Source organism: Aplidium turbinatum, chromosome 10 (assembly GCF_918807975.1).
Source record: "Aplidium turbinatum chromosome 10, kaAplTurb1.1, whole genome shotgun sequence".
NCBI classification, from domain to species: domain Eukaryota; kingdom Metazoa; phylum Chordata; class Ascidiacea; order Aplousobranchia; family Polyclinidae; genus Aplidium; species Aplidium turbinatum.
The window spans coordinates 1418081-1436424 of record NC_137481.1 but is presented as its reverse complement, the minus strand read 5'-3'; the positions used below and the strand labels follow the sequence as shown (position 1 = coordinate 1436424).

At 38.1% G+C, this 18344-nt stretch overlaps 2 protein-coding genes across 2 annotated transcripts; both read left to right on the top strand.

Moving 5' to 3' along the window:
* The first annotated feature begins 3739 nt into the window (after positions 1-3739).
* Positions 3740-18340, top strand: LOC145778703 (DENN domain-containing protein 10-like). The gene is made up of 8 exons (XM_082590257.1): positions 3740-3865; positions 13607-13763; positions 14525-14736; positions 15231-15459; positions 16386-16497; positions 16662-16858; positions 16975-17069; positions 17285-18340. The coding sequence occupies exons 2-8, from the start codon at positions 13721-13723 to the stop codon at positions 17447-17449; spliced, it is 1053 nt and encodes a 350-aa protein (XP_082446383.1). The 5' UTR covers positions 3740-3865; positions 13607-13720; the 3' UTR covers positions 17450-18340.
* LOC145778337 (leucine-rich repeat and WD repeat-containing protein 1-like) lies at positions 4362-6368 on the top strand. Its single transcript, XM_082589806.1, has one exon. The coding sequence runs from the start codon at positions 4362-4364 to the stop codon at positions 6366-6368; it is 2007 nt and encodes a 668-aa protein (XP_082445932.1).
* Positions 18341-18344: the final 4 nt, after the last annotated feature.

Here is an 18344-nt window from a genome sequence, read left to right as displayed (position 1 = left end):
ATTTTTCTCATGTGCAGAATTGTTTTGGCATTCGATTAAACTACATATATTTTCATATTATTGTATCATGCTTGGATAGTAAAGATTATAATGAAGTACTGTATACTTTTCTGCCAATTTTTAATTTTTTTAGAAATTTGAAAAAATACCGTTTGGAAAGTTGCTAGTTGTGCATTGAATGTTTTAAATTTTATTGCAAAACTTTTCATCTTCGGGTAGCTGAAGATGTATGCTTTCATTTGATGTCAAGATTGTGCGTCTACATCGATCACATGAGATATTATTACGGCGTAAATGCTACAGGTTTTTGAGAAAAATGTCTTGTTATTTAGATTAAAACGTCGTGACCTCAGTGGTTGCGAAAGAGTTAAACTATCTGGGAGTGACTATTGGGAAGTCGAAGCCCCCAAGCAACTAGGATAGGGTACGGTAATCAAAGTAAGTTATAAATTGCCTCCTCCCTGTAGAAAGAAGCTCTGAAACGTTCAATTCTTCCAAAAGTTCCGGATTCGGACCACGGTCCGCCAGCAGGAGCGGATGCTCCCCTGCCCTCAATTTTTCTGTGGATGGGGGGAAATGGTGCCCACTAAAGGTTATGTAAGCTACTGAACATTTTGCAGCGATATAATTTCAGCTACGGTATTCGCTTTTATAATCAAATTATAATTTGCATCAAAATAATAGCCTATTCACGACACAAAATTCTGTATCACAGTAGGTTAAGCCTAGCCTACATCATTATAACATATAGCATGATGCGCTTTCGTGCCATTATTCTTTGTATACTGGACACTTGTATGATTACTCGATGATGAGCTGATAAATGAGCATTATCGCTATATCTTATATTAAAATTAAAAAAAAAAATTGGCCTTTCAGCAACAAAAGTGCCCTTTTTTCATAATCCGGCCAAAAATCGTTCCGGCGCCCCTGTCCGCCAGTTGAGCAGCCCTGGTCTATGGCTAACACGTGACTAAACAGAAGCCCAATTGAAAAAAGAGCATCTCTAAAAATGATGAAAAAAAAACACTAAGGAATGGAGAAAGTGAGGCTCTTAGAAAGTAAAAATTCAACAGATGATAATCTGCATATGAAGTAGCCTAAGCTACCTGCAAAAAGCTGCGGTCGTATTTTGAATTGAAGTTAGGGACAGTGGAATACCGGGAGGACTCACTTTACTGATTTTTCTTGCGAAATGGACAGCTGGAGGGTTACTAAGAAGTTCAAAAATTAGCAGAACTGCACAACGTTTACTTTGCTTTCAGATAAATTTATTCTCATCAAATGAATTGCTATACAGTAGAATTCGCCTATAGTGACTTTGGCTATAGTGACACTTCGCCTATAGTGACACTTGTTGCAAAGTCCCGTTTGCACACGCAACAGTTGAGTAGAATTCGGCTATAGTGACACTTCAGTTATGGTGACACTTTTTCCGCGGTCCCTTCAGGTGTCACTATAGGCGAATTCTACTGTATTTGGTTAAAATTTTGGGTGCTAGCAAATCTGCAGAACCTCACTGCAGCAGTGTGACGCTACCTACTGTTACTGGTGTTGCGTGAAGTCTACCCCTGCATTGTCATAACTTGAGTAGGCTATTAAATAAACATGATATCAAATATTTCCTACATTTATTTTGGCGATATATACTTTGTACACACGTGGACAGATCATATAAACTGCACCTGAGTATGCGACATATGGCAGTAGACCTCAAGGTGTAGTTGCGTCAAATTTTGTCATAACATTATGACCCTCCAGTTGTCCACCTTACTTTTGAGTGAGCAATCCCCTACTTCTACCATCCCTAATTGAAGTTCAGTGTATTCTGATTAAAACGTCAATAACAAATATCAGCTTCTTTGACTGGGTAGGCCCAGTGTAAAGGGCTTGGGGTTGAAGTGCTGTACAGTGTACAAACAAGCTAGTAGCTTACAACCATAAACGCTACAGAGGTAATTGCTTCTGTTCAAATACCGGAATAGGCAACAGCCTCCTCAACAAACAAATCAGCAAAATTGGACAAATTTTAGTCTATATAACTTAGTTACTGTGGCCGACAGCTCTCAATTTATTACAGTTCTTGTACAAATGTTTAGTTTTCTGTGATAGCAGTAAAGTGTTGGACCATAAATAAAGTAGCCTATTTTATATAATTACATTGTATTATAATCACTGAAATCATATTGAATTGATATTAATAACAATACCGTCTATTAATTTTCAGTGCTTATCTAAGTACTGTAAATTAATATACTTCGGTAGATGTTCATTGTGATGGCTTTTTTGCTTTGAACATTAAAGGGGACCTGAAATGAAAAATTAAAATTTTTTTGGTGATTCTTTAGTGTTTAAGTATTATATTTTTCGAAAAATTTTTTTGATATGCCTTTTTGTTTGAGAGATATAACCAAATGAAAATCGGCCACCTGATGGCGCTATGTGTCTTGTGACGTCATCGGCTGGCAACCAAGTAAACCGCTTCATGCATTTGCCTTAAAAACGTCGCATAGGTCATTGTATATTGAGCATAAACAAGATGTCTGAAACAAGACAAGGATTTCTCTTTGAACCAAAAAGACGGCGACTTGACAGCGAAAAACATCATTCTGATTCGTGCTCTGACAACACCAGTTCAGACAGCAGTCGGATGGAAAATTTGCATTGAAAAAAATGCAGGAAAATAATAATTTGCTTGAACCAAGTGGTTTATATCAACTAAAAGTAGCCTATGTATTCAGAGTTGCCTAATATGCCTACCCTGCCAATGTTTTACTGACCTGTTTCAAAGTCTTGTTGTTTTCTCGCTTTGCTATTAGATCCAAACGCCTGATCGTACTCACAGACCTGTACCTAGGTCGATCGAGTTTTGTGGGTACTGTGTCTGTATTGACAGTGGCTTTCACATATCTTGAAAAATCAAAGACAGAAGAAACAGCCTCAGGGATGAGCAGTTGTCTGGACTTGGTGCCTTGTAGCTCTGCCTGTAGATCGCGTTGGTAATCGCTGGCCAGAAAATGATTGCTGCACACACGGCAGTGCTTGTTTACAGGTGGGTTTTTGAGTTTCATCGCTGAGATCCATTTCTTCAGCTTGTCGTCATTATTCAGAGGTAAACGATGAAAGGACACCTCTTTGACGATTCCCCGGTTAGTACAACCGGGAGCCATACAAGAAGCCACCATTTTAAGGGCGTAAAAACTCCCTTAGCACAAAATTGTTCGCTGTTTCGGTAGCCCACGCGATTTGTTCCTTGTGTTTGCACGCAAAACGATAGACCTTGGATGCCGCTTTGCCAGCCAATGACGTCATCAAAAATTTTGACCAATCAGAATCATTCAATTCAAAAAAGTTTTTTTAGGTTTTTTAATTAATGGTAACACAAAAAATAAAAAAATTGTTGAAAAACGTTTTATTTCAGAAAGATCTACAAATACAAAAGCCATGTATTTTCGTTGCAGTGCACCTTTAAGTTTGTATAATTTGTCATGAAAGGTCTGAATTTCTGACTAATAGACTCGGTAAAAGAAACAAAGGCAGACCAAGAATGATTTGGACAACAAACATCACTAAATAGACGAAGTTAAGTTATAAAAGTGCAGTGCGAACAGCTCATGGTCGAGAACAATGGCGCATTGTATCCAACACTCAATACAAGGAAGGAACATGATGATGATGAAAGTCCGACTTCCTCCAGAATTACATGGCAACTCTGGTTTGCCAGCTTATCAGATATCTACAAAATTTAATGATGTGGATTGTGGGAGCGAAACAAGAACGAAAACCACGCATTCCAGCTATTTGAGGGTGCTGATTTCAAAACTGCCATCGGTTTTGCCGTAATGGGTTACATTTTTTATAAAATGTGAGTTTAATTTTTTGAAAAGGAAGAAATAAATACTTTGATCATAATTTGGCAATACCGTAGCTTCCTTTTTTTAGATTGAGCGAAGTGTTGGAGAATCCGAACATTCACGTATCGAACTCCAGCAATAGTCCGCTATCATACTGACATTCCATCTTACTTGAAGATCAAGTTGCTTTACTAAGTCATTCAACTCTGAAAATTGAATGAGGTTGTTCACCAGGCATTTAGTTAAATAACATGATACAGTCTACTGAGTGCAAATTAAGCTAAACTATCACATGATGTACGTATAAAGTGACAATCTGCTAAATTCTTTCTAAAATATATTGGGCATTAGGCTAATGAAATGTGCAAGATTTCACAAATCTATGCTTACCTAACTTGGTAAATTTATGTTTTTATTTAGATTAATTTACTTTGGGCTTATCGTGTAAACTTTGAACATTGCTTAAGTAGAAAAAGAAGATTCTGATTGAAAGAGTAAGCTACCGGTATGTCATCCCCCACTTCAGACACTGCTTGGAATGGCAAGGTGGATGTTGATCTTCTTAAAGCTTTGACGTGTTGTGATGAGATGAGCGAGATTGAAGAATTGCAACTTTGTGATCTTGGCCTCACTGATGCTGATCTTTATCCTGGTGTTTTCAATCAACTAACGTCTTTGGTTGAGATTGACTTGTCCAGAAATAAACTCACATCAATTCCAAAAGGCATTTACTTGAAAAATTTAAAATATCTGGATATGTCTAATAATTATATAGAAGATGTTGAATGGCTTCAAAGATTTCCAAATCTCATTGACGTTGATATTGCTGGCAACATTGGACTAACAGTTGATGACGGTTACAAAATCATGTTTTTATTGAAAAAATTGCAATTTTTAGATGGAAAACACGTTGAAGAACGAGATAAATTTGGTGAAAAATTTACTGAAGAGTTATTGAAAAGAACAAAAAAGCTATGGGATGAGCATTTTGAAGACATGGTTCTAAGAATCAATAATAAAAAAATCTTTCAAGAGATTGAAAAAGAGTTTCTAAATGTTGCCAAGCAAAAGGTGCGATTCGGTCCTAATTCTTTAAAAGGTTATCGTGTGTGGCGGGTAGAAGCTATTGCAAAAGATGTTTTCAAATTGAAAACCTCAAATCATAATGAAAATGTTACACGCAATCGTAAAGTATTGGAGAAAATCAGCCATGAACTTGATTTGCAAGTGGCAAAGACAGTTAAGTCACAGAAATGTAAACACAAATTAAAAGATGGCGCAAACAAACGTTTAATGACATTGGAGCAGTTGTCTCCTGGTCAGCGTACTTGTGATTACAAACCACTTTCATTTCTTCAATGTCATAGTGGTGATGATGAAGCTGATGATTTTTTCACACAAGTTTGGTGTTGCATTTTTGAACCAGACTTAAATGATATTTCCAGAACAACAAACAAAGTTGCAACATGTGGAGGAAACACTGTATGTGTCATTGATTGTGAAACTGCTCTAGTTGAAGCTCGTTTTGAACATTGCCGAGAAGAATTTTACACTGCAGCTTGGACTACTCTGTCTTTCAATAGTCATGCAACAAATGTTTTGGTGGCTGCTGGTTGTCTAGGCTGTTTACATCTCATTCATGTTAGTCAAGGTATTTGCTATGGACGCATTAAACTTCATTCTTCCCCAATTCAAACTGTTAAATTTTTGCCATCTACACCAACTCGCATACTGACTGCTGACAAAAGTGGAATTATATATCTCATTGATATTGGCGTCCCCACATTACCCAAGTATACATTTTCATGGAAGAAGTTACTTTCTTTTACAGGATTAAATTTTTCCCCATTAAGACTGCTAGTTGTAGATGATCATCTGCTCTGTGCTTCGGAGAGTGGCTTGTTTTGTTGGAAAAAAAAGAATCTTTCAAACGTTGCTATTACTGGTACCTCATCTCAAATAACAGACGTCTCTGTTTTGTGTGAAGTAAAGTTTCCTCATGTGCAAGATAAGCCGCTAGTGGATGCACTTACAATGATAGACGACGATGTAATTGCCACTAAATGTGCACAAGAAGGAGTAATTTTTCTTTGGAGGTTTACTAACTTTTTCAACAAAATATCTCAACCAAAGAAAAAGAGTTTAAAAAAGGTTACTGTTGATTTAATATCTGAGTTAAAATGGTCAACTACACAGCATTGCTACATCAATGTAGCTGCCAATCACCAATCTGGTACTGTATTGGCAGGAGATGATGCAGGATGCATCTGGGTTTACAATGTCTCATCAGCTATAGAATCAACAGAATCAAAAACATCAACTCAAATTTTACAAGACATGATTTTTCCCTGTAGCATCATACCTTTCCCACAATGCAACAGGCCAACTGGTTCAGTTATCAGCAAACTAAAGGAGAAAATGATTTTCAATGATGTTGCATGCAGTTCGGATGGGGGTCGCATTGTTGCTGTTTCTGACAAGAATATTGTTGCAATATTTCAAAAAATAAGTTGAATTAAGAAAGAAGAATTAGTTCAGCATGTGAATAAGAACATTTCTGTAAAGTAACATTTTATAGATTTAAACCATCAATGTTATAATGGTTTAAATGAAGTTTTAAAATTAACATTCAACCAAGTCAAATTGATTTGATAAATTGGTCCAAGCTTTGCATATTCTTAGGGTCTGAAAGTTTTGCAGAGACCGTCTCATATATTTTGCCTGATTGTGATAACTGCCACATCCAAGAGTAATGTTTAAAATGACAGTCAACTTGGGGTTGAGATTTGTTCTTGTTGCTGTATTTTACCAAACTTGTCCTCTGATATACAGGGTGGCCCCAAAATGTGGACAAATGAAACTTAGGTTTTTTCAGTTATATAGAAGTCAGTAAAAACAACTCATAATAAAAGAGAAATGTATTTTCTTTAATAACATCCAAAAATTAGTCAACATACCCACCTTTCTCCTTGATAACCAATGAGGGATCACCTGATCACACGTGGCACGCACAGTTTTAGCATCCGTTTCTGCCCAAGATTTTGTCAAGTTTTTACTTCAGAACCTCAACATTTGAGTGGGATACAGCGCAGGACTTCTGCTCCAAGACCATATCATGAAGTCCTTTGATTTTAAATCAGGCCATAGTTCCTTTGGCCAAAATGACTTGAAACTGTCTTTGCACCATTCCTGAACCGATCTGGTTGTGTGAGAGGTTGCTCCATCGTGCTGAAGTGTAATTCCTTCTTTTCCAGTGACTTTCCTCTCCCAAGAAACAGCTTTAACATCTTCAGATAGACATGTTGGTTGATTTTGACACCAGCCTCAATGAAAATCAAAGTGGTTTTAAGACCTGTGGACGTAACCCCTGCCCACACCATTACTGAAGCTGGTTTTTGCCTCCTGAATGAAGTTTGACATTCAACAGGCACTGAATCTTTGGATTTAATCCGAATCCGATCACTTTGACTGTTGTGTATATCTTGAACGGTGAACTTCTCAGTCCAGAAAACTTGTGGTTGCATGCGATCAAGGTCAAGGAGCTTATTCAGAAGAATCTTTGATCTTTCAAACCTCTTATTTGTGGCATCAGTACGAAGTTGTCGTTTGGTAATTTTGTAGGACTTGACCTTAAGATTCCTTACCGGGTCTGCTACTATTCGGCTAGTCCGATTCGGCAAGTGCCACTTTCGGCGAGTTCCCTATTCGGCAATTTTTCAATTTTTTTTTAAAATTATCGCATATTGTAGCCTAATTATCATTGCCGCTTTTACATCGTTTTGACGTCGCTAAACGTTCAAATAACCTCCTAACCCTTAACCCCGTAATCCTTAACCCTTAACCTCCTAACCCTTAACCCCCTAACCTTTAACCCCCTAATCATTAACCCCCTAATCCTTAACCCTCTAATCCTTAACCCTCTAACTCTTAACCCCCTAACCCTTAACCTCCTAACTCTTAACCCCCTAACCCTTAACCCCCTAACCCTTAACCCCCTAACCCTTAACCCCCTAACCCTTAACCCCCTAACCCTTAACAGTTCTGCTGCTGGAAACGAGTTAGCTCGTGCAATTGTGATGTAATTTAACGTCACATGATGTCACAATGCCCCAAAAATCCTAATGTGTTGCCAGTTTGGGGGCCTGACAGGTTGCTTCAATTTTAAACCAAAAAAAACGATTTTTAACCCATTTCCCCGCCAAATTCTTAAAATTAAATAAAAGTCAAAACACCAATCAGTGTGAACAAAGCTTGAAATTCAGCAATGACTTTGAGGTCTAGAAATTCTTAGACTGGGATAATGATGCCAGGCTACTAGTATATTGATCAATGCACATAGGTCATGTAAAAGAGCTTACTTTTTATGCAGCAAGGTAATTGAAATATTCTATTATTTTTAAGGTTTAGACTAATTTACCTATTCATTTAAAGTCACTAGACTAGACTGCTTACTGGTACTAGCTAGAAGTCCTGTAGGCTATCTAACCCTAGTCGCTAAAAAAATCCAAGCAAGCATTTTCTTATGAATATAGGCTATGACTATGCTATGATGTCGCCTAGTTGGTTAAGTTAAACTTCGGTAGCCTAGCTACCGGCCAGCATAAATTGTCATTTTTACATTGTTTCATCGTCGCCAGACGTTGAAATCGTGTAAAAAAGGAACTTTTGCTGATCAGGTATAAGTTGCAACTGAGAAATATTTACAAAAGCCATTCGATTTGTTCAAAGAACCGAATTAGCCTAACAGTTCGTATTTACATTGATTCAATGTTTGAATACGTTGAATCACTCGGTCTATCGTTTTTTTTTTTACATTGATTTCACGTCTGAACAGGTTGATTCGATGCAAAAAAAAAACTGTTTTGCTGACTGGCGCGCTTGTAAATGCAATGGTCATTTCGACGATCAATTGCAACACTGATTTGCTCCAAAATTTCAAAGTGCGTTTCAATAGTTTGGCAACCCATTTTTTCATTACCATGGCAACCAGAGAAAAAGGAGAACTCCTCTCACTTTTTCAAAACGCTGGCAGCTAAAGTGTTAACACCCTAACCCTTAACCCCATAACTCCAACTCTAACCCTAAAACGGCAATGATAATTAGGCTACAGTACCCAATAATTTTAAAAAAAAATTCAAAAAATCGCCGAATAGGGAACTCGCCGAAAATGGCTCTTGCCAAATAGGGCACTTGCCGAATAGGACAAGCCGAATTGGACTCGCTGAAACGGGCCATTCTGTTCCTTACCAGCACCGCCTGGACGGCTCAACGGCTATGAGTTTTTTGGTTCATACATATTAGGGTGGTCCAAAAAAAACTTTTTTTGTAAATGTTAATGTCTCACCCTAAAATATTGTTACCATTGATGAGAAAATGATATATGTGAATTTTCATAAAGATTGGTTGATATTTAGGGGTGCTACCGGGGTTCAAAGTTTTGTCGTTTGCCCCCATTTTAACGTTTTAAGAGGATGTGATACAGATATGATATGATACGGTACAGTAAAAAATATGGTACAGTGCCATGGCATATTGCAAGAAAAATACAGTTTAATAATTACTCTATATAGTCTGTTTATAAACTCATGTACGTCTGTATTACGAATTATACTAACTGGTCTACATATATATACAAAATGTGCGACTTTGTATACTTGTGTTTAAAGTTCAGAGACTAAATTTGACAATCAATAACAGCTTTAGAAGACAGTAAATAAACTACATGTACAAATGTACATGATGTAAACTAATATACATAGTACATACATAGTTATTACCCTCTAAACCAGGGGTTCTCAACCGTGGCCTTCGGCCCCCCAAGGGGACCACAGAGCGTTCTCAGGGGAGCCACGATAAAAAGCTTCATTAATAAATTATAACATGTATTGATGAATTATAACAGAATTGTGACACAAAAAACACTCATGTAGGTGTTAGTATCGTAAAGCTAGCTAAAAGCATGTTTTTTCATCATATGTTCTATCTCACTGCATGTTGCATCATCTTTTGTGATTGTAACGTAACAATTAAGGATACGCTTGATTTACTAGCGTAGTCTATTACGAAAAAGAAAGCATTAAATCATTCGTTAACTGTTTTTATTGATTTCGTTTCATTGTTCTTTAAACAAATACATTTTTATTTTGCTCAAGGGGGCCATGGTCTTTTAGAGCCACAGTCTGGGGGGCCATGACTCAGAAAAGGTTGAGAACCACTGTCTAAACCCTTGACAGCCTGTTTCACCCTAAAAGGGTAATCATCAGAAAGTCCTCCTTTTAGGTTAAAACAGGCTGTCAAGGGTTTAGAGCAGTGGTTCCCAACCTTTTTGACCTTGCGGCACCCTATCGAAGAGATAAATAGTTTGCGGCATCCTGGCAAAACTGGGTCAATTTTATGAGATTTCTGTATTTCAAGTAACTGTATGAAATAGCACAGAATGAGTTGTACAGTATAGCGCGCATAAATAAATGTATTTATTCAAAATTTAGTGTGAAATTTGGGCTTGACTTCTTGCACAAGTCCCTTAATATCTCGAGGCACATTCGACAAAGCCACCCACATTTCTTCCTCGACTATAAGCAGTCGTTCTCGTTTTTTTAGTTTTAATGTTCGTTTGTACGGAAAATCCACTAATTTGGAGACCCAATTGTAATCGCAAAGCAATTCACAAAATATATTCATATAAGTATAAAGCAGTGCTCCGCAACCGGTGTGCCGCGGGATAACTATCATCAGAACATACTTTTTGAAAAGAAAGGAGTTTTTATGTTTTAAAAATTCTCGCTTTACCACTGCAAGACAACTCAAACTCTAGCTAGACTTCCCACAGTGCATTTATGATTTTTTTGCCTCACATTGAAGTTTTCGCAATGGGAAGGCTGCCCTAGTTTTAAAAAAGGCTGGTTAACGTGGTAGTGCGTTTTTAGAAGTCAGGCTAGGTCATTTTGAATTGTCAGTTAGCAGTGTTTAATGAAAAATTTCGTAATATTGAAAGCACAGCTATTAAGTGTAGTAGCCAACGTTTTGTCAATGGCGAGTCCATAACAAACGAGTAGCCTAATTATTTTGCAAAGAACTTCCAGCCAGGAACGAACGACTGGCCAGGAAATTTTTAGAGTGACCAACGAGTTTTTCATAACCCATGGTATCCATTGGAATAACTGCATCAACGTTTGCACAGATGGTGCTTCAGCAATGGTGGGCGAAGGAAGAACTTTAGCTGCATGGGTAAAACGTCAAAATCCAGCCATTCAACTTATGTATTGCTGCTTACACAGGGAAGCCTTGATGATCAAACATTTTACAAGGGAGCTGACAGAAACAATGAATGACTGTATCCAAATTGTTAACTTTATTAAAGCAAGATACAAGCGCAAATATCTCATTAAAAAGATGATAGTTATTTTTTACATTTTGAAAATGTGTCGGCCGAATTGTGCCGCAAAATTTTAAAGAGTTTTTAAGTGTGCCGTGAGTAAATAAAGGTTGCGGAGCACTGGTATAAAGAATAAATCAATTATAACTTAGCCTTTTCTCGATTAGCTATGTAGGCTATCGTGTTTGTATGCGCAGGTATGGTATCCCCCATGCAAAAGTTTCTATTTTATAGTGGTTCGCAAACAATCGTGCAATTTTATAATCGTGCTGGGTCACACAATCCGATAATCCATCACTGCAATTTGACTTTGTGCGCCGTGAAACGCAAAATAAAATCATGAAACCTGGCAATAATGATGCGTTTCAAACGTTTTTATGGAAAAAACAGCAACGATTCAAAATCTCTTTCACGCTGTTATTCCTGGGCGAGAAAACAAAGGCTTATTGTGGATTAGAGTTAAAATAAATAAATAAATTCCACACTTAACGGGTTAAAGTTAAAATATCTCGCGGCACCCTTGAGCATTGCAATTGGCACCCCGGTTGGGACATTGCCGAGCGTGGAGTGGCGTTGATCACGGAATACAACACATTACACACATGTGACGAAGAACAAAAACAGTATCTTTTGCGTGTCGTCGCCGATCACTGTCAGCGATATCCAGACTGCAGTAGAAAGACCCTCGCGCAATAATTCCTGTATGTAGTTTATTTGTTGTATTCTAAAGCTGTTAATGAATGTCCAATTTAGTCTCTGAATTTTAAACACAAGTATACAAAGTCGCAGCGGTGACGCGCTCGCTTTCCAATTATGCAATCCTGGTTTGACTCCCGGCTTATACTGGTTGTTGACAAACACCGCCCACGCCCACCTCTACCCAGGGTATAATATATTGGGTGGGCGTAGTTGCTGAAGTAAAGGCGGCCGAGAGAAAGGAACTGGCCACCCTACTCTCGTTAGTGCCGAAGGCTTAGTATAATGAGAACCTCATCCCTCGATGCTTGTATTCAAGTATGGGACTCACCTTTACCTTATACAAAGTCGCACATTTCGTACATGTACACCAGTTAGTATAATTCGTAATACAGACACATGAGTTTATAAACAGACCATAGAGTAATTATTAAACTGTATTTTTATTGCAATATACAATGGCACTGTACCGTATTTTTTACTGTACCGTATCATATCATATCCTCTCGAAACGTTAAAATGGGGGCAAACGACAAAACTTTGAACCCCGGTAGCAACCCCTAAATATCAACCAATCTTTATGAAAATTCACATATATCATTTTCTCATCAATGGTAACAATATTTTAGGGTGAGACATTAACATTTACAAAAAAAGTTTTTTTTGGACCACCCTAATACATATCTCTCCGGAGTGCTCCTAACCCAGTCTGCTACTATTTGGATACAGCCTTTTTCAGAGATTTTTACAATCTTACAGCAGCATCTGTTTATTCATCTGCTTATAATGGAGGTTGTACAAGTAAAGTCTCAATGAAGAAAATAACACAACTTTGTTAAATGTCGTTTTGTGATTAGTGGTTAATCAAATGAAATCTCAGTGAAAATTTCTCAACCAAAATTGCTAGATATCGCTATAGCTTATACCTGCAAGATATGAACTAATTTAGATCTACCTTACTGAAACAATAACTTTCTCGTGGGTATGGGAAGGTAAACACAAAAACTGCTTTCCCAAATGATGTCTACAAATTCTCTAAATAAACAGTTCTGCCTTGGCTGGATTTAAGAAATCACCAAATCGGTTTTCTCTGAAAAAAATTATTTTCGAATCGGATTCTCCAAAATGGGCCATTCCACTCCTGACCTTTGGTAATCAGCTACCAGTCTCTCTGAACCATTTTACCGCCTTGTATACACGAGAACAACTCACAATCCTTTTTAAAATCGTAGCAGGTGATAGCCCCTTATGATAGTGTGTTTCAATATTCTCATTTAAAGTCTTCGCCATAGGTGTATCTTTATTTCCCAGAAAACTTGTAGAGTTAGTATTAGTATATTAGTATAATCTAGGATGATATATTATATTATAAATCTGTAATAAAGCCAAATAATTTGATAGTCCGGAAATGTGTTTAAATTTCATATTAAATTTAGTCCACACTTTGCTGGGTCACCCTGTAGAATCGTTTAGATTTTATGCTTTTTACTGCCTACTGGTTGTACCCATTTGACTGTGCTGTTTATTTCACAACTGAACTTTGATCAATCCAATTTTGATAAGATGTGATGTGCTAGGTACTGTATATATCACTTTTATTTGTTTGATATTATACTGAGCTTTTAAATATTGTATCAAGGCTATGTTGTAAATTTTGCAATTTGTTGTTATTATTTTTCAGATACACAAATTTTACGATACTTCGGCAAGATAGTGCAAGCATAAAGTGTGATGTAGACATTTTTTCATTTCATTGAACTTTATTGAATGATCATTGCCATTGAAAGTTATCACAATGTTGCAATCACTTTCATCCTTGCAAGCTGTAGGCATCATCGGTGAGTTATCTAATCCAGTGAATTGTGATTAGTTGTGGACTTAATGTCTGAATATACCTTGCACCAGTTCATGAGCGAAATATTTAAAGGAATAATTATAACAGGCTGTAACTTATATGCAATAGAAGTTGTGATATTTTCTCTTTTGTGGATGACTTATTTGATTTGGTGAATCGCAATTGATTGTGGTTTATATATCTGGCTGTACACGTTGACGTAGCTATACCTACAATCCTACATACAATCATACGACATACGTGATTACAAAAGTTATGGCATTTGTGTTTTTGTGATGACCCGTATGTGTCTAGTTGTCATCCGATGTTGTCCCCATTACCGAGGATGACCAGATCTATCTCAAAGTCCCGCAATCGCTTTCATATCCCGTCTTCACGTCGACTTGTCTAGGCTGACCTCCGGTCGAGCCGATTTTGTTGCTTTCCTCTCAAATACTTTTCGGAAATGCCTTTATGTGAATTTTCATAAATTTGATGAATTTGTTGGTTATCGAGTGGTTTTTGAAATCTTGCAAGCACATTTTGGCGCAAAAGATGTTGAACTATATATGTTCTGTTGCTCCTAGTCTTTTGGTTACAAACATACAATCGAGGAGTTATATTGAAAAGTTAATCTGTTTGACTTGCGAAGTATATATTTCCTCTTGCATATGACTACATACATATAGAGAATAGAGATGCTTGCACTCAAAAGTTGACAAAAACATTTGTAAAATTATTCTTCCGCTTACATTGTTTCAACAGAACGAGACAAGAATGCTGATGTGCTGTGGACTTGGTCCTATCCGATGTTTAGTGATGATAAAAAGGAGTTTGTTCTCAGCAAATGTTGTCTATCATGGCACAGTGATGGCAAGAGCCATGTTGAACTCGTCCCATTCGTCTACTCTCGACAACTGAACATCTGGTTTTATATTTTCACGTCGTCAGTCAGTGAAGAAACCGAGCTCCACGATGTGAGTGTGCGTCCTGCTTGTACCTAGAAGCTCTTTTAAATCGGGATTTTGTTAATGTGAAATGTAGTTTATAAAGCAAAGATATTAGTTGCACCACATAGCTTGCTGAGCAATAAACTTTGGCAATGATAAAGAAACAATAACACTAACATTTTTCTGCTTTAAATTGTGAACTTGTTACAACAACGACTGCATTGCGCTTGTGCTGAATCGTCTGTACTTGAGAGCGAAATGAAATACCAATCAGTGAGTTTCATTTTGTTCTCAAGCAAACCCTTCATGACGTTTACGCTTTGTCGCTTCTACCTTTTTCAGACTTTCTATATCATGGCGTCTGTTGTGCATGAGGCAACATTGAAGTAGACTATTAGGTTTGTTAATCGGCTTCATCGTACCCGATGGTTGGATATTCGTAGATTACCGATCATGGCGACCTCAGTTATGTCCCAGACTGTTGCGGTTGTCAATATGTTTCTATTTGTCGTCTGTTGCAGATTACGCACTTTTCCATTGCGATTGCTGCGAAAGATTTCAACCCGGAGAAATATGCTGTTTTGTCTCGTATTTTGAGCAAACATTACGACGCGTCTGGCAGTTCTGTGTTGTTGTTGGAGCAATACTTGAAAGTGATCACAAGAGGAGCTTGTCAGAGCAACAGCAACGGAGTTTTCAAAGTCGATGATTTCAGTCAGAAAAAAGCTTTCTCCGCTGCTTCCCTCAAAGGTAAATTCTTTGTATGAAACTTATTTTGAAAACCAAACAAGTTCATGCTATCTTCTGAACTACTGTACAACTGCATTGAACCTAAGCTTGATCAGTTGGCCTTTTACTGGGGTTAGCTACCCAGAGGTCAATTGGTCGGGTCTGCTACTATTCGGTGAGTCCGATTCGGTGAGTTCCTAACCTCTAACCCCTAACCCTAACACCTAACCCTAAAACGGCAATGATAATTAGGCTACGGTACCCGATAATTTAAAAAAAAAATTTGAAAAAATCCCCCGTTAAGGGATCGGACTCACCGAAACGGACCATTCCGCAATTGGTCAGTGGTTTTTATTGCCAGAGGATTTGCAATTAGAAATCGGATCTTGACTGTTTCAGAGTAAGACGGTTAAACTTTTGTTAATTATTTTGTGCTTTCATTAAGTGTGAGGTATACCTGCTGGTTGAAGCTTTAGGGAACAAGCAAACAAAGATCCAATCTTCATGTTCATTTTCAAGTGTGACTTTCAGTGTCTTGACAACACACAGTCGCGTGTTCTCGGTGGTTGCCAACTTCCCATCTATTATCGATCGGACGCTGGAATGGCGCCAGTTCGACACCCCAAGCCTGTGAGTGTCATAAACAGCACATGCCTTTCGAGGAGATGTCGGTTGTTCTCACAATTCAGCGAAGTAGACGCTTTCAAGGTGGAAAGTCAGACCCGTGGCGTACTTGTTGTTCCCCAAAGATTTTCGGAATGGTCACAACTTTTACAGCTCAATTTTTGCAACACGTTGTACTGCTAAATATTCTGTGTTAGTTGTACTATATTGTTAAAAATAAATTCTGAAAATTTGATATTTTTGGGCGCTACTTAAACAAGACACAGGTTTCACGTCAGCTCGAACTTCGTTCATGACTTGGTAACAATGTCTTTTCTATTCAGACGTCGTCAACAACTTTGGAATTCAATCAATCCTGCTATACCTCGCTGTTCTGCTGAAGAAAAGAATTATTGTTAAGCATCAAAATGTCGACTTGTTGCTTGAATTCATCAGGTGCAGTCTGCAGATCAATTACTTGATTAGAGAAAAGTCGGTGGTTATAAAATTTTGGCCGCATGTGCTCGGTCTTAATACATTCTTGCAATGTAACACTTTTTCTTTGCCGAGATCAAAAGTGTTATAATTATTTAGATTCACATCTTCTCTATCACCTTCAGAGCCCTCCCATGCTTAGCGTGGCATCGACAGGATTGGTCAGTTCTCTATCCATGGTTGGATGACCTGGAAGCCGTGGCCGGTCTCCCTTGCTACATCGCCGGTACCTGCAAGCAGGATGTGCAGACGGGGGAGGGAACGTTCGACTTGTTTGTTGACGTCACAATGCAGACGATCAGTGTCACCCCTCACGCGAAAGGTGACGCGGCTCGTCTAATGTTTTGTTTCAAATGAAAGTTTACCGAACGCATCAAGCAAGGAAATGTGATATTTCTGTGCGCACCGTTTACTTCATCGAAATGTTGATTTGTTCAGAATTCCTCACAGCCGGGAAACTTCATAAAGGCATCGCCCAAGCCATGGTGGAGTTATCACAAGATGACGCTGTGACGAACGAGGAACTAATCGAAGTGAGGATGCATGTTGCCATGGAAATTAGAAATCGCTAAATGACTAGATGCGCCCCGTACTTCATATTGTTTGCAAAAGTCGCCTCTGCGTGTAATTTCGGCCAAACAAAAATGTAACATCTTGCAAGAGTTAAACTTAACAACATTCTCTATTAATTGCTGCAAAATATGGTTCAATTTGGAAGGTTAAGTTGGTAGCATTTTTATTTATTCAGACAATTCACGAAAAAACTGAAGAAATTCTCTCGAAACTCCGCTCGCTAGGTGGCGATGATGAGTCAACCGTGTCCATCGATCAAATCAAATCGAGAGGTTTGAACCCAACGACGGAAAACTTCCTCATAAACCTTGCATCCGCGGAAAGGATATTGAAAGTGTGACGTGCACTGCATCGGTGAAGTCGCTAATTGTCAGTAGCTTCTCTACGTTTATCAACTTCCCACTGAGGAAATTTCTCTAAATCAAGTTCCACCAAATATTCCGATCAGAACCATATCTCTCGACTCACTTTATTTCGTCATCACGAGGTTGTTGACTTATAATCACCAGAAGCGGAAACGACGTGTTTGATTGTGAGTAGCCTCTGTACCTCATTGTGCATTATGACGTCATCTGTCATCCACCATCTCACTATCATCCCACAGCAACGTCTTGCTACCTGCAAGAACAATTCATTGAACGCTCCTCTACCATTATATGACGTCACGACCTTTCGTGCTTTGCTTCAATATTTTTAACGACCATGGCAATCGTGGCCATGACACTGGGGGTTTGTGTCTGGATGGTCAAACGTACTGAGCTTGAACGAAGCTCATTGCTCCCAATGTTGATGTGAGGACCATATTTTTATTACTAGCCTAAATACGTTCAAGAAGGTCCAAGTTACTTTTAGGGCCAGTGGTTCATCAGCCCATATCAGTTGCCACACTAACAAATTGTGCAACAAGCTGGAATATTTAATCCTTTTGTGCTCCCTGTGTGATTTTTCTGCTTATTTGTTGGAATTGTTTTCTTATTAATTACTTTCTACATTGTCCACGTTGAGTATCTCATTTTTATATTCATCAAACATTAATTCACGGTTGATTTGCGTCATGTAAAGTCTTCTCTAAATTTCCCACCAGACCTTCACCATAGGTTTCGGTTGCAAATGCCGATGACAATGTGGTCTTATTGAAAAGCTTTCTGATTGGTTGACGAAATATTTATCATTGGATCAGCATCACGTATGATTGATCACGTCCCGTGCAATAAACGTACTTGCCTCCTCATGTG

Bases quoted from the DNA above. Each gene is read 5' to 3' on its own strand.
- LOC145778337 (XM_082589806.1), top strand. From the start codon at position 4,362: ATGTCATCCCCCACTTCAGACACTGCTTGGAATGGCAAGGTGGATGTT.
- LOC145778703 (XM_082590257.1), top strand. From the start codon at position 13,721: ATGTTGCAATCACTTTCATCCTTGCAAGCTGTAGGCATCATCG. The intron at 16,498-16,661 runs GTGCAGTCTGCA...TATCACCTTCAG, and splicing joins TTGTTGCTTGAATTCATCAG to AGCCCTCCCATGCTTAGCGT. The intron at 17,070-17,284 runs GTGAGGATGCAT...TTATTTATTCAG, and splicing joins CGAACGAGGAACTAATCGAA to ACAATTCACGAAAAAACTGA.